The sequence below is a fragment of the Nyctereutes procyonoides genome, unplaced genomic scaffold (assembly GCF_905146905.1).
Source record: "Nyctereutes procyonoides isolate TBG_1078 unplaced genomic scaffold, NYPRO_anot_genome, whole genome shotgun sequence".
NCBI classification, from domain to species: Eukaryota; Metazoa; Chordata; class Mammalia; order Carnivora; family Canidae; genus Nyctereutes; species Nyctereutes procyonoides.
In genome coordinates this window covers 7,640,156-7,653,927 of record NW_026575120.1, presented here as the reverse complement: position 1 = coordinate 7,653,927, position 13,772 = coordinate 7,640,156, and the positions used below count along the sequence as shown (strand labels likewise).

At 40.3% G+C, this 13,772-nt stretch overlaps 1 protein-coding gene across 6 annotated transcripts in view; it reads right to left on the bottom strand.

The window, feature by feature from the left end:
• RBPMS (RNA binding protein, mRNA processing factor) overlaps positions 1-13,772 on the bottom strand; it is a 173,018-nt gene that overhangs the window by 55,807 nt on the left and 103,439 nt on the right. For all 6 annotated transcript variants that reach the window (XM_055334868.1, XM_055334864.1, XM_055334865.1 and 3 more), the window contains exon 5: positions 8,834-8,984. In XM_055334868.1, the coding sequence (XP_055190843.1) occupies positions 8,834-8,984 (151 nt within the window). The remainder of the gene's footprint in view (positions 1-8,833; positions 8,985-13,772) is intronic.

Genomic DNA, 13,772 nt, shown 5'->3' with positions numbered 1-13,772 from the left:
ATGAAAGTTGAGGCAGTTATTTGCATTACAAAAGAATTCTGTGATTTCCAAGGAGATTTGACTTCCTGAGTTCTTAAGGCCTTTGTTTATAGCTAATCAATGATTAAACAAGAAACAAATTCAAAGCAAAATGTTAATAGCCATTTCTAATCAAAGATAGGCTCCTCATTAAACTGTAATGTAAATAATTGGATCAGACTCGCTGATCCGCACAGTGCTACAATAACTCACCTCCCACATAAAACCGTATTTATCTATATGGAAACCATTCCTGGGCAGCCCAGTTGGCTCAGCGGTTCAGCACCGCCTTCAGCCCAGGGCCTGATCCTGGAGACCTGGGATGGAGTCCTACATTGGGCTCCCTGCATGGAGCCTGCTTCTTCCTCTGCCTGTGTCTCTGCCTCTCTCTCATGAATAAATAAAATCTTAAAAAAACAAAAACAACAACAACAAAAAAAAACATTCTTACCACATCCATTACCTAGGTATTATTTTAATACTATTGTTAAATTTGGTTATTAAAAATTATTCACACTGAGCAAAAACTAGGAACGTGTGCAGGTTCAAAGAGAAGATCAAGGCAAATGTGGGCTGTCAACATTGGTGCAGTAATTTTTTTTTTTTTAAGGAAAACAATAGTTTTGCTTTGTCAGAATGGGACATATGTGGAAACAAACATTAGTTAAGGTATCTTGGTGTCTAAGAGTATTTTGCTGTCCTCATAGACTGCAGTTTTATTTCATGTTTCTATTTCTCAGGATGTCCAGGGGCCTAATCACCCGGCACCCTTACACACACCCTGAGTGTTAAATTCATGTCCTGATTCTTGACAGTGGGCCTTTCTCAGTCATGGGAGAATCGGGCCTGCAAACACCTGGTTGGGGGGGGTGGGGGTGTGAGAGAATGCTCAGTGGGTCACTCAATCATAATGACGTGATATCCAGAAGGGAAACCACTGGTATGTTTCTATGAACATCATTTCTGGTAGCTTCAAATGGATGCACAGCCAAAGACAGAATCCCTCCACAGGCCTACTGTGGAGCCACTTCAGAGGGAATGGGGCACATGATCTAAGCAAACAGGATCCTGCACGCTCAGCTTCCACACTTTTTTTTTTTTTCCAGCTTCCATACTTTGATGCCCTGGTTTCTTTTCCAGTTGACAGCCAACTGCCTCCTGGTTTCTTCCCTGTGTCCATCTCCTGGCCCCTCTCCTTATTCCACTTCCCAATGCCTCTGACCACCCAAAGACTCCCCATTACTGCCATCATCCACAACTTCCTTTTCACATTTGGGCTCTCCCTCCCATCAAAACCCTTACCAGCAAGGACTGGGTAAGAAAAATAGGTGTAATAATAACTTGTGACTTCACTACCATGGATTTCTTTTCCCAAAACTTGGCAGAAGTGAGGTGGGGGCTTGGGGAAGAGGGAAGCTTCCTTCCTAGCAGCACCACATCTCCATGGTACTTCCTAATGACATTTCAAGTCACTTAGGGTATACAGCCCTGGATGGAAAACTGGTCATGAGATAAGTGAGGAGTGAGGACAGTGTATTGTCTGTTGTAACCAAACGAAACCAAAGATAATCTGACATACACTTTATTTTTTATACACATCTGTATAAAAGGATAGAGACATATGTAGAAAGATAAATGATAGAACATTAATAGTAGTTATTTCTAGATGGTAGGAAAGTGTGTACTTTTAACCCATTAAATTTATGTATTCCTCCACTAACACCACAATGGGATTAAGCAAGGTCACTTTACAAAGTGAAATGAAACTACTATTTTGCAAAGAGAAGATTCAAGGGAAAAAAAGGATATTGAGCCTATTTCTCAAATGCAGATAAACCCAGATTGTGATTCACGTGGTCAACATACCTGTCTCCAAGGATTTTCCTTAAAAGGGACTCAAACCTTTTATCTCCCTAAATAAGAGACCCAAAATCCAGTCAGACAATCCCTCCTATTTCTGTTTTAGTTTTACTTTCAAACAATTGCAGGACCAGGCCTCTCAATCCCATCCTTTATATAAGGAGCAGGTGAGGTCTGATTTGTGTGAAAATTTTATGCGGACTGCTCATCAGTCTTTTGGGACTTTACAAAGGGGGACAAGGGGGACCACCTAGTGAATACACTGTCTACTTAACCATAAATTAGTAGGGATTAGTAGGGATATATATGCTGGTTTCATACTATCACTGTTTCAAGAAGGTAGAGATGAAGTCTTAGGATCTGAAATATAAAACAGAGCTGAATTGTTGCCTGTTTCCATTCATGCCCATTTCCATTTCTATCTGATGTGAAACACTTGAGTAAATGGCATGTCATTCAACTATAGATCAAAGTCAAATATCCTCATCTTTGCTGATGATGCAATTATTCATTAAACTAAAATACCTCAACTGTTGAAAACGGTCACTCTTATTTTCTGAAATAACTCAGAATGAATTACACCAAACTAAAAGCCATCAGTAGTTCAATTTGGTCAACTATGTAAGAATATATTTTACAGTTAATGCACGTTGGCCATCAAAATCTTATGCTTTACAGGGACGCCTGGGTGGCTCAGCCTTTGAGTGTTTGTCTTTGGCTCAGAGCGTGATCCTAGAGTCCTGGGATAGAGTCCTGCATCAGGCTCCCTGCACAGAGCCTGATTCTCCCTCTATGTCTCTGCCGCTCTCTCTCATGAATAAATAAAATCTTAAAAAAAAAAAATCTTATGCTTCACAGAGTTATATGGAAGCTTGACTTTCACTGAGTAGTGACGTGATCTGAAATCTTTTCCTTATAATCTCTTGCAGGTCTCAGGGGTCTCTAATACGATCTTCTCTAAAGACTTAAATGAGCTATTTGTTTTAGAGAGAGCATGGTCAAGGAGGGCCGGTGGGGAGGGAGAAGGCAAGGGACAACTCCAAGCAGGCCCCATACTCAGTGTGGATCCTGATTGGGGGCTTGATCTCATGACCCTGAGAATAGGACCTGGGCTTAAATGGAGAATCAGGCACTTAACAACCAACTGAGCTGAGCCACCCAGATGCCCTTCTGTATTGTATTTTAAAGAAAAATTTCAATTAGTTACTGACATTTGAAAATGAGGAAACTTTATGCATTCATTTTTTAGTAGGCTCCACACCCAGTGTGAAGCCCAACATGTGGCCTGAACTCATGACCCTGAGATCATGGCCTGAGCTGAAATCAAGAGTTGGAGGCTTAAACGACAAGTCACCTGGGTGCTCCAAGGCTGGGGTGAGTTTAAAACACCCCTTAAGGAATACCTTAAAAACAATTAGAGCCGAAAGCACCTGTGGGCTCTAAGTCAGAAAGTGGTGCAGTGAGACCAGCAATTAGGCCTAAAATGAGCTGTGTGATTTGGGGGAAGTTAGAATAGTAGCTCAATAAATAGCTATTTCCTTTCTTCCTATCCACTTAATAAAATCCCACAGTTTATTCATTCAACCACCTGAACTCCAGGAGCTAGCTGGTTGTGCTCACTTGGGACATTAGATAGTCTACCACCACTCCCCCTGCTCTAATTCTAGCAAAGGATCTGTGTCACTGTGAATTAGTATCCTCCAGCAAAGGCAACACAGAACCTGTGGCAATAGACCATGAGAGCCCAGGTACTATTTTTGGCCCTACAGGCCATTTAATCTCACTGAATTTTATCTTAAAAGGATAAGTTAAATGATTCTGAAATTCAAAAACTGGATAGATGCATTATTTTATTGAATGCATACTAAAAGTTGTGGAAGGATATACACCAAATTGTTAATGGTGGTTATCTCTGGTAGAATTTGATGAATTTTCTTCTTTGTATTTTTCTGAACTGCAAGAAATTTTTCCCTTGAGAAGCAAGTACAATTTCTATCTTCAGAGAAAACAAACTATTTTGCATCGTGTAATATGAAACACAAACATCTAAGGAAGCTGCTTTTCATAGCAAAACAGTCTTGCCCTCATGCCCACAGAACACCTACAACTTTGTCTTCACCCTTGCCTCCCTCTAACCAGCTTGATCAAGCCAGCCAGTCGCTGGCTTTCTAAATGACCTCACTTGAGGAAGGCAGGTATGGGATACATAGCACCTGCTGCTGGGGAAGGGTTGTGGGGGGAGGGAGGGAGACATGACACAGGACCCCAGACCTGTACATTTTTGAGCAGAGCCAGGGACTGGACAGGCACCCGAGTCTTTCAGATGGCTCATGCTGTGTATGCTTCTTAGAAAAAGGCAGGTCCCCCAACTCTGTTTCAGGGGCACATGGAGTTTCAGATAAGGCCCTGAATGGCCCTACCCCACAGAAATGAAAGTTAACACATTTCAGGCTTACAGAGTGTTGTCCCCAGGAGGCCCTTGCCCTGGTACAATACGTAGTTTTCTAAACATTCAGATAGAAAATTCACTTCCACATAGCCAGGGTCAGTACTGGATAAAGGGGAAATTCCAGTGGTTATTCCAGTGATTATTCACCAAGAGGTGTGTGCTTACCAGGTATTTAATAAGAGTGTTAAATTTTTTTTTTTAAAGATTTGAGAGAGAGAGAGAGAGAGAGAGAGAGAGAGATATTAAGTAACTAGACCAAATACACAAAACTAAAAGTAACAGATCGGAATTTCAATCCAGGCTCTATCCCTTGACATATTAGTCTGCTCAGGCTGCTGTAACAAAATATCACAGACTGGGTGATTTAAATAATAAAAATTAATTTTCTCACAGTTCTAGAGGCTACAAGTTCTAAGACCAAGGTGGGGACAGGTCTGGTTTCTCCCTGAGGCCTCTGTAACTTGGCTTGCAGTTGGCCACCTTGCCATATCCTCACCTGGCTTTTTCTGTGTAAACACATCCCTGCTCATCTTTAAGGAACGTAGTCATATTGAATTAGGGCCCACCCTAATGGCCTTGCTTAATTTGATCATGTCTTTAAAGACTTTATCTTCAGGGATCCCTGGGTGGCGCAGCGGTTTGGCGCCTGCCTTTGGCCCAGGGCGCGATCCTGGAGACCCAGGATCGAATCCCACGTCGGGCTGCCGGTGCATGGAGCCTGCTTCTCCCTCTGCCTGTGTCTCTGCCTGCCTCTCTCTCTCTCTCTCTGTGACTATCATAAATAAATAAAAATTAAAAATAAATTAAAAAAAAAAAGACTTTATCTTCAGATACACTTACATCTAGATCCACTGGCAGCTGGGATTTCAATATCATATATAACATCCGATGACCAGGTAACCTTAAAATTACTGGATTTTCCAAGGCCTGTTTTTCAACTGTAAAATAGTGCTATTGAGAATCCAATTCACATAAAATGTTGCAGTGTCTGGCACAGAGTATCATCATTTTATAGATGAGAAAAATAAAACTCAAAGATACAGTCACTTGCTTGGTTTTCATCTCTAGAGTAGAGTTCAACTACAGAACACTACTCTCCTGTATCAGCAAATGCATAATTGAGCAGAATTTTATATAATTTATAATTTTTCTAAATCTCTTACTTCCTACTTTTTCCACAGTATTTTTCTTCATTATATACAAGGGAACAAGAAGTTGAAACTAAAAAAAAACTTCGTTAGAAAAGTATAACACTTTCCTGAGACTGCGTATGACAGTTTCATTCATCCTTTCTCCTAATTTGCAAAGACAACTGTCTACTGTCACAGTGATGAAGCCTCAGAAGGTCAATGCCTACTTTTAACTATTAGGAGAAAAAAGCAACTTTTTTTTTTTTAATTGAGATTTTACTTTACGTCTGACTGGTGCTCTACCTATATCCATTACAGCCACTTACTCCTCAACACAACCTTGGGATCTTACTTTATTTAGCTCTCATAAGAAGCATGTGAAGAAGGTATTATTCCCGTATAATAGCTGAGAGAACAGGAGCATGGCAAAGGTTCAATGTGTTTCTTTAAGGTCAAACTTGACAATGATTTGACAAGCATGACAATGACTGGCAGGAGCAGAATTCTGACATCTTCAAGTCTAAAGCCAAGGTTCTCCACTGTAAGTCATCATTTCCCTTGGCAAGTACAATCCCTAGTTTTCTCATTTGTCATGCTCTGCAGAAACAGCAGGTGCGTGGCAAATAAGACAGTCTGATCTGCGGGACAAGCTGCAAAAAAAGTTTTTACATCCTTTATATGGGCTAAGTTAGCTGACAAATTTGACCACTACCAATCCCTTGGACTGCCAGCTCTTTTAAGGCAGCAACCAGTTCCCTTCTTCCCTAGTGTCTAGCACACTGAGAGCTCAGCAGAGTTCAACAGGTACCTGAGAAATGAGAGTTCAAATATTTGTTGTATAACTTAGCACATTCTTCCTTTAGTGACAGCAAATAGGTTTCAGCTACAACCGTATAAAAACATCAACAAAATGAAATATTAAAAACCTCTACAATAGAAAAGTCCATAGGGTTTTTTTTTTTAGAAATATTTGAGAAAGAGAGAATGAGCGAGTGAGAGAAGGGACAGAGGGAGGGAGGGAAAGAATCCTCAAGCAGAGTATGGTGTATGGAGCTTTGAGGGGCTCAATCTCAGGACCCTGAGATCAAGACCTGAGCCGAAATCCAGAGTTGGACACTTAACTGATTGAGCCAACCAGGCAGCCCTATAGGGTTTTTTCAATCCCAAAAATTGAAGATTCCACTGCAGTCTACTCCTACCGGTGATTGAACTACTACCTTGAACACCGATCAATTGGAATTGCCAGTAAAGAACCACCAGTGTTCTTAGTCTGCAGTGTGCTTTCAAGAAAACAATTCTGCATATGTGACAGGGAAGTTCATAATTCCCAAAGGGAACTGTAATGGATGATAAAGTCAATATGAGTGAGAGTGCAATTGCTGTTCTTCAAGACCCCTATGCCGTAAAAAGGAGCTATGTTAAGAGAAATCATTCTTTTATTTTCTCAAGAATATACTGCTGTTTTTGTTTGTTTGTTTTACACTTCGTTTGTTTTGCCACGAGCAGCCCAGGCGAGTTTTGACTGTGCCATGGAAATTATCTGACTACTTCTGAGCTGTTCTGTGCACAGGGAAGGGAGGTGGGTAGAGCTGGCCAGAGCTGTGTTCTAATAAATGTTGCTCTAAGCTCTCCTACAACTCTAGAGACTTATGGATGTTCAGTTTGTTCATCTATGTTGCTTTTGTGTACCCTGTTGTGAACTGGCTATCACTTCCCAGACTACCAATTTCAGAGCTTCCCAGATTACCAATTTCAGAGCTTTTGAAACAGATTTAAAAAAAAAAAATTGAGGACCCAGAACAAAAGTATTCAATAAAGAATTGAAAGGATCAAGTATTTTCAGCATTATACTTGATGTCTAAATTAATCTTTTTAAAATACTCTCAGATCTGAGGCAGAAAATTCACTAGAAAACTAAAGAGGTACTCTATGTTGCCTTTTCTAAATCAAGGTATCTTACAAATACTCTTTTCTGATGTCTCAAGAGCGAAGACATTTCAGAGGGAAATAAAGAGGCATACAAATGGGGCAATTCTGCAAATAACCAAATTAAAATATTTATCTACTTATCACTATTATTTATTAAATATATGCAATATACAAAAGGTACTGTCCTAGATGCTTTAAGGATACAGAATTATGTAAGGAATGTCCATTCATCTTCCTGTAGTGCAACTGTACCATAAAATGAAACTTCTGTTTAGAAAAGGTTTCAAGTTTCCCTAGACCTAGAAGAATATTTTTTTTCTCTATTATGACTTCTGGCTTCACAGAAAAATTTTAGAAAATGCTGGGGGAGAAACTCTTATCTGTTAGTTTCCACTGACAAGCAGCAGCTTTCTCAAGAGTTACAGGGCTACATAATGGCTCTAACTTCCACAATAACCTGATTAAATCTGACACACACATGACATGGGGGAAGAAAGAAACTCATGTGCCCTTCAATTTCAGTAAGAAAAGTTGAACATACTGCATTGTCAAGGAAAGCAAGAAGATGATCAAGATCATGTGGTTTGGAAAGAAGATCAAGAACGAAAGAGCAAAAATATTCCAAATAACAGCAAATCACTTGGGATTCCTTGATTCCCCTGCCATATTAAATCACATATAGCTATGCAATGAAAGGAAAAGTTAAGGCCTATCTCACGCCTCACTTATGCTGATTGAGCTTAAGAAAGAAAATTAAGACAACCTTTTCAAGTTATTCAATCAAAGGCAAAACCATAGCCTGGCCATTTAAGGGAATAAGCTCATTAGGTGGGGTAAAACACTTGTTTAGCAATTGGTATCCTTACCCAATTAATTTAAAACACAAAGCCCTAGATTTCCTTAAATTCACCAGTATTAGTTTGCTAGAACTGATTGTTCCAACATACAAATTCTTCGTGTATGTTTACTTTTCTCTCTAGATTTATAAGCTCAACTCTTCTCAAAAACAGAACTTAGTATCTGCTTCTTTCACTTTTAATATTTTCTTTTCTCAAGCCACAGAATTGATGTTCTTCAACAAATGGAGTAGATGGTGAGAACCAGCCTTCCTGTCCAGGGATGGGGGAATAAAGGAGGATTTGTACCCCAGGCAAACAGAACACCCTCATGATAAGGTCAAGATGACATTAAGAAAATCTACAAAACATGAAACGAAATTCTGTAGTAGTTACAGTTTTAATCTAACCGAACCACCTTTCGGCACAGCCAATCATCAACAAGATTACTGTATTTGGAATTCAGATAGCAAGAATCCACAGCCTCTTCACAGAAACGGAAAATGACACTCAGCCAGTTCTATGTCCTGTGGTGTAATTTCACGTGCAGCACACAAACAATTCTTAGTTATTCTTTTATTTTTTTTTAAATGAAAAGTAGATCAACTTACATGGCTCTCTGGCAATGAACTGAGGTACAGTGTTGGGAAGAGGAGTACTGGGGTTTGGAGTCCCTACTAATTTGTTCTTGGCCATCTTCGTGTTTGCCTTAGCAAACTCTAGTCGTAGTGTTTGCGGAATTTCAGGATCGAAGCGGATGCCCTTTGGAAATAAAGAACAAATGGAAGATGTTTTCATTTCCTTAGAGTCAAACCGGAATGGTGACAAAATAAACACACCAGTAAATCCTGGTCTTTCAGAAAAAAAGGTCAGCAAGAGCCCTGGTTCTCACTACTTACACAGAATACATGAAAACTTGTAATATGACATGTCCAGAAAGTCAGGGGAAATTTTGTTTACTTAAAACATTTAGTTACATGTTTAATTATTTTTCTTCTTGAACAAAAACGTTCAGGTTCAAGTTTTCAATATGGACCAGCAAATTCTTAGCATAGCGAAAAACTTCAATGAATGATTACCAATGAGAATAAAGTAATTCCTGTAAAGCTCTGTGCAATACTGGAAATTATGGACATCTATGTCCCACCCAATGTTCTGACACTGGCCTGAAACAATGTCATTCTTCAATGCCTTAGTGTCATCACCTAGAAATGGAGGGAGAAAATCACCTCCTCTTTTAAGGATTTTATGTATTCTTCTGAGAGAGCATGCAGGAACAAGGAGGAGAGGGAGAAGCAGACTCCTCACATTACCAGGGAGCCTGACATGGGGCTCAATCTCAGGACCCTAGAATCATGACCTGAGCTGAGGGCAGATGCTAACCCACTGAGCCACCCAGGTGCCCCTTTCCCCTCCCTTTCTAACTGGAGAGTTTTCTTAATGGTGATACATGTATTGAGTTAGTAAAATAGGAACCAAGATTTAAGATTTCAATGAACAAGTATTTAATTCTAATTAGCTTATACGTTTATATAAAAATCTTAAAATCCTGATGTGGTAAAGTCCTGGTTTTGATTACAGCTGGCCTATCAGCTACACAGTTAGACAACAGGTTACATGGGCAAATGCAAAGACTGGGTAGTAATTTTAATTACTCCTGACCCTATTATTGCAGTTTACTTAAACATATTCAATAACAAATATTATAACACAAGATTTAGGGCAAGATAAGTCTATTTTGAAACCTTCCCACCATTCAAAAATGCCTCCACTGGGGTGCCTGCCTGGCTCAGTCAGGTAAGCATCTGCCTTCGGCTCAGGTCATGGTATCAGGATCCTAAGATCTAGTCCTGAGTTTGGCTCTGTGCTCAGAGGGGAGTCTGCATCTCTGTCTCCCCCACCTCCCCCCACTTGTGCTTGCTCTCTCAAATAAGTAAAATAAAATAAAATAAAATAAAATCTTAAAAAAAAAAAAGCCTCCATTACTAAGTGTAATGAAAAATCTCATGATACCTATTTTCCAATGCTATGTGTTCCAACAACGGCAACAAAAAAATATCCCAGTATAGTGCATAAGTGTGCATCCAAAATGGCTCGGATCCTATGTTTGTCTGTATGGTATGTTCCGAAAAGGGGGTGGGGTTCTGAAAAGGAGTATCCTAAGAACACAGGTTTTCCATTTAGTGCTCATGTGGGCCTATGGGCCCCAAAGTCCCCGTTTGACTTAATTAGCTTGACGAAAAGAGCAATTTTCATAAGAAATTAGTAAGACACTCTGTAGAGCAGGATGAACAACTCTGAACTTTACAGGCTCAGCTCCAAAGATGGGAAGAAGAGCCTGTGACTGGATGATAGCAGCAATGAAAGAAATATGGGGGGGGGGGAGAAGTCCTTGGGGAGCTACAACGAACACCACAGAGCCCTGACCTACACACATCCTGGAGTGGGTGGAATTTCTTTGTGAGCCTGATTTATCCATTCTCTGAGCAGAAACCAGCTGAAGGTGGCAAACGGGTGGGCAGGAAGAGAAGGAAGCCATTTTGTACAGCCCTAACTGACAATAAGCAGCAAAAGGGAGGTGCCAGTTATAAGAAATGCAAAAAAAAAAAAATTCTTCCCCTGGTATCAAGTGTTTGTTTCAACTTACGAAACTTCAGTATTATCTTGCCAAAGATGAGGAAAAAGAACAAAGCAGCATTCTGAAGCAGAGTCTACTTCCATCCACTTCCACTTAAGAGCATTTCACTCTATCAATGAGAATATCACAACAGAATAAATATTCCCAAATATGAACCCAGAGAACTGTGGTCTTTGCTGGGAGACAAAAGCAGACAGTCTCTAGCTATCATTTAGAAGGTATGCTGTGAATGGACTTGCGTATTCACATACCCATCAGCTACACAGAGTAACAATCTGCCATCAATTTCAAGGTGTCCTCCCTGGCACTAAACTCCCACCAAACCTGTGAAGAAGCAGCTTTCCTAAACCTGAGCCCACATGAACTTGGTGACTGTCGTCCAGCCTGTTGTAATCTGAGAAGAGCATCCTGGGACTTGTTAGTGGTCCTCTGGAGCTTCTAGCCTCAGATGATAATGAGGTGGCACATCTGATTTCTGTGCCTCAGCTCTTCCACTGGTGTCCCAGAGTCGAAGAGGTTCCATACAACATGCTGTGTCTTTATACCGCCTGGCCTGGTGGCTCAGGGCCTAAAACATGCTGAATTAAGTCTCCCCCCACTCTCGACCCCCTCTTCACATCCCTCCTCCCTATGTGAGCTAAAATACCACCACCATGTTCCAAATCAAAGTTCCAGTTCCTTATTAAAAAAAAAAAAAAAAAAAAAAAGGCAAGCTCAGAAGTTAAAATGACCTAATTTGTTTGGCAGCTTATTCAGAGGCCGGAGGCTTAGAATACAAGCCACATTCCTCTAACATCTTTAGCAGCAATACCATATTTGGTAATCAATATCCTGCTCAGCTCAGTTTCTATCCAGAGGGATCAGCCAAGCCAAAAACGTTTTAAATGTTAAAGGATGGTGAAGGGACAGGGGAGGGGAGAGGGAAGGGCACAGGAGGGTGATCATGGAAGTAGAAGGAAAGAGGAAGATAGATAAGGAGACATTTTAAAAAAATCCAACATCTTGTGCTTTTAATTAAAGCCCTAATAAGATTATTCTCTGGCCAAAGTGATTTCACATTAAACTTTGATAGGATAAGATTACTGTCAAGTGAAGGGGGGGAACTCTGTGCCTTTCAAAATCAATTTTCCTTTTTTGCCTGTAATTCACCAAAACTCCTCCTACAATGAAGAAAACCCTTCTTTTATACCTGCAAATAGTATTTTATTTACATGGTGATTAGAAAGGACAGTTTCTGGCTATTAGTATGATGTCAAGTTGAAAATAAAATTATTTAGAAGCAACCCAATCTGACAGACCACAGGGACAGCCAACAGTTTCTTCAAGGTGGCCTGAAACACTGTGGCCAAACCAATACAGGTTCACTGTGATCTACAAAGACTAAAACCCCTACCCAGGACAAACTCTGGGAGGTATAAAGATAGTGCTGAACAATGTACCTTAATAGTCTCATATTCTTAAGAATGTACCAGGACAGTTCCATATCCTATACTTCAGTGTCAAGGACTGAACGTTCATGTTCTCCCCGAAATCCTATACTGAAGCCCTAACCCCCAACACGACGGTATTTGGAGGTGGGGTCTTGGGAGGCAGTTAGGTTCAGATGAAGTCATGAGGGTGAGCCTCTAAAATGGGATTAGTCTACCCTCAGAGATGAGAAGGAAGAGACAAAAGAGATTGCTCTCCAAAAGCGCACATGGAGGAAAGGTCACATGAGCACATAGTGAGGGGGTTACAAGCAAGAAAGAGGGAGTTCTCACCAGATACTGAAACGGTTGGTAATGTGATCTTGGACTCTAGCCTCCAGAGCTGAGAGAATTAAAGATCTGTTGTTTAAACCATTCCAGTCTATGGTATTTTGTTATGGCTGTCCCAGCTAGTCTTGCTAACATGCTAACACGGTTTTCTTTCCCAGGCCAGTTTCTAAAATACTTCACAGTACTTTTTTCTGAACCTTCTGTAGCCTCATTTAGGTAAGTTTCCCCCTTTCCACCAGCCCCATCTCCAATCCTACCTCTATCCACATCACAGGTGACTCAATCCACAGAACAGTCTTACTCAACTGGTATATGGCTTGGTATTGTAATCACAAGAAATCCTAATAATTCTATCTCAAAAGCTACCAAGAGCGATTAGCAACTCCTAAGAGAACTTCAGACTCTGCATTTACATACTGTAGTGCTTTAAACGGAGTTACTGCATTCAGGACTCTGAAGAATTTTTAAAATCCTCTTTTCTTTCCCCTTTCTCCTCTATATAAATAAAGGTCAAAAAAGATTTTTCTGAATTCTAGGCTTAAACCTCCAAATGCAAATTTGTATGTCCTATTGATATTAACATTCTAAGTTAGAGAGCTTAAAAATGCCATTTTATTGCTCAAAAACCCTACCAAAGCCCAGAGTCCTAAAAGGATAAGAAAAAAGCTAGTAAAGAATGCAATACAATGAAAGGGCAAGTTGAAATTACCAAACCCCGAACACTCAAGTCTACAGAGATCCAGAGTCACTGTTAAATGAATTCTAGCTCTTCCAGTGACTTTCTGAAGACAAGATGGAGAAGCTATTAAGCGAATATGCAAAATCCAGATCCTAAGTAGCTCTCCTGTTTCTCTAGCACTTGCGGCACTGGCTGCTTCTGCATCCTGGCTGGTGCTGGAATGACTGACTTACTGGCTGCAAATCATGGATTTGGGACCCTACAAGCCTGAATTATTCTGAACAGAAAGAACAACATTCCAACTCCTTAGTAGCAAACTAGTCTTGGACTTCTGTTATCCCACATAAGAATAAAGATTAGCTAGGAGTTTATTCACTGAATAAGGAAAAAAAGAGGAAAAGGACTACTCTAGAATGACTAAAACATCCTCAAGGGCCTACCCTCACATGAGATGTGTGGTCCTTGATAGAACAAAC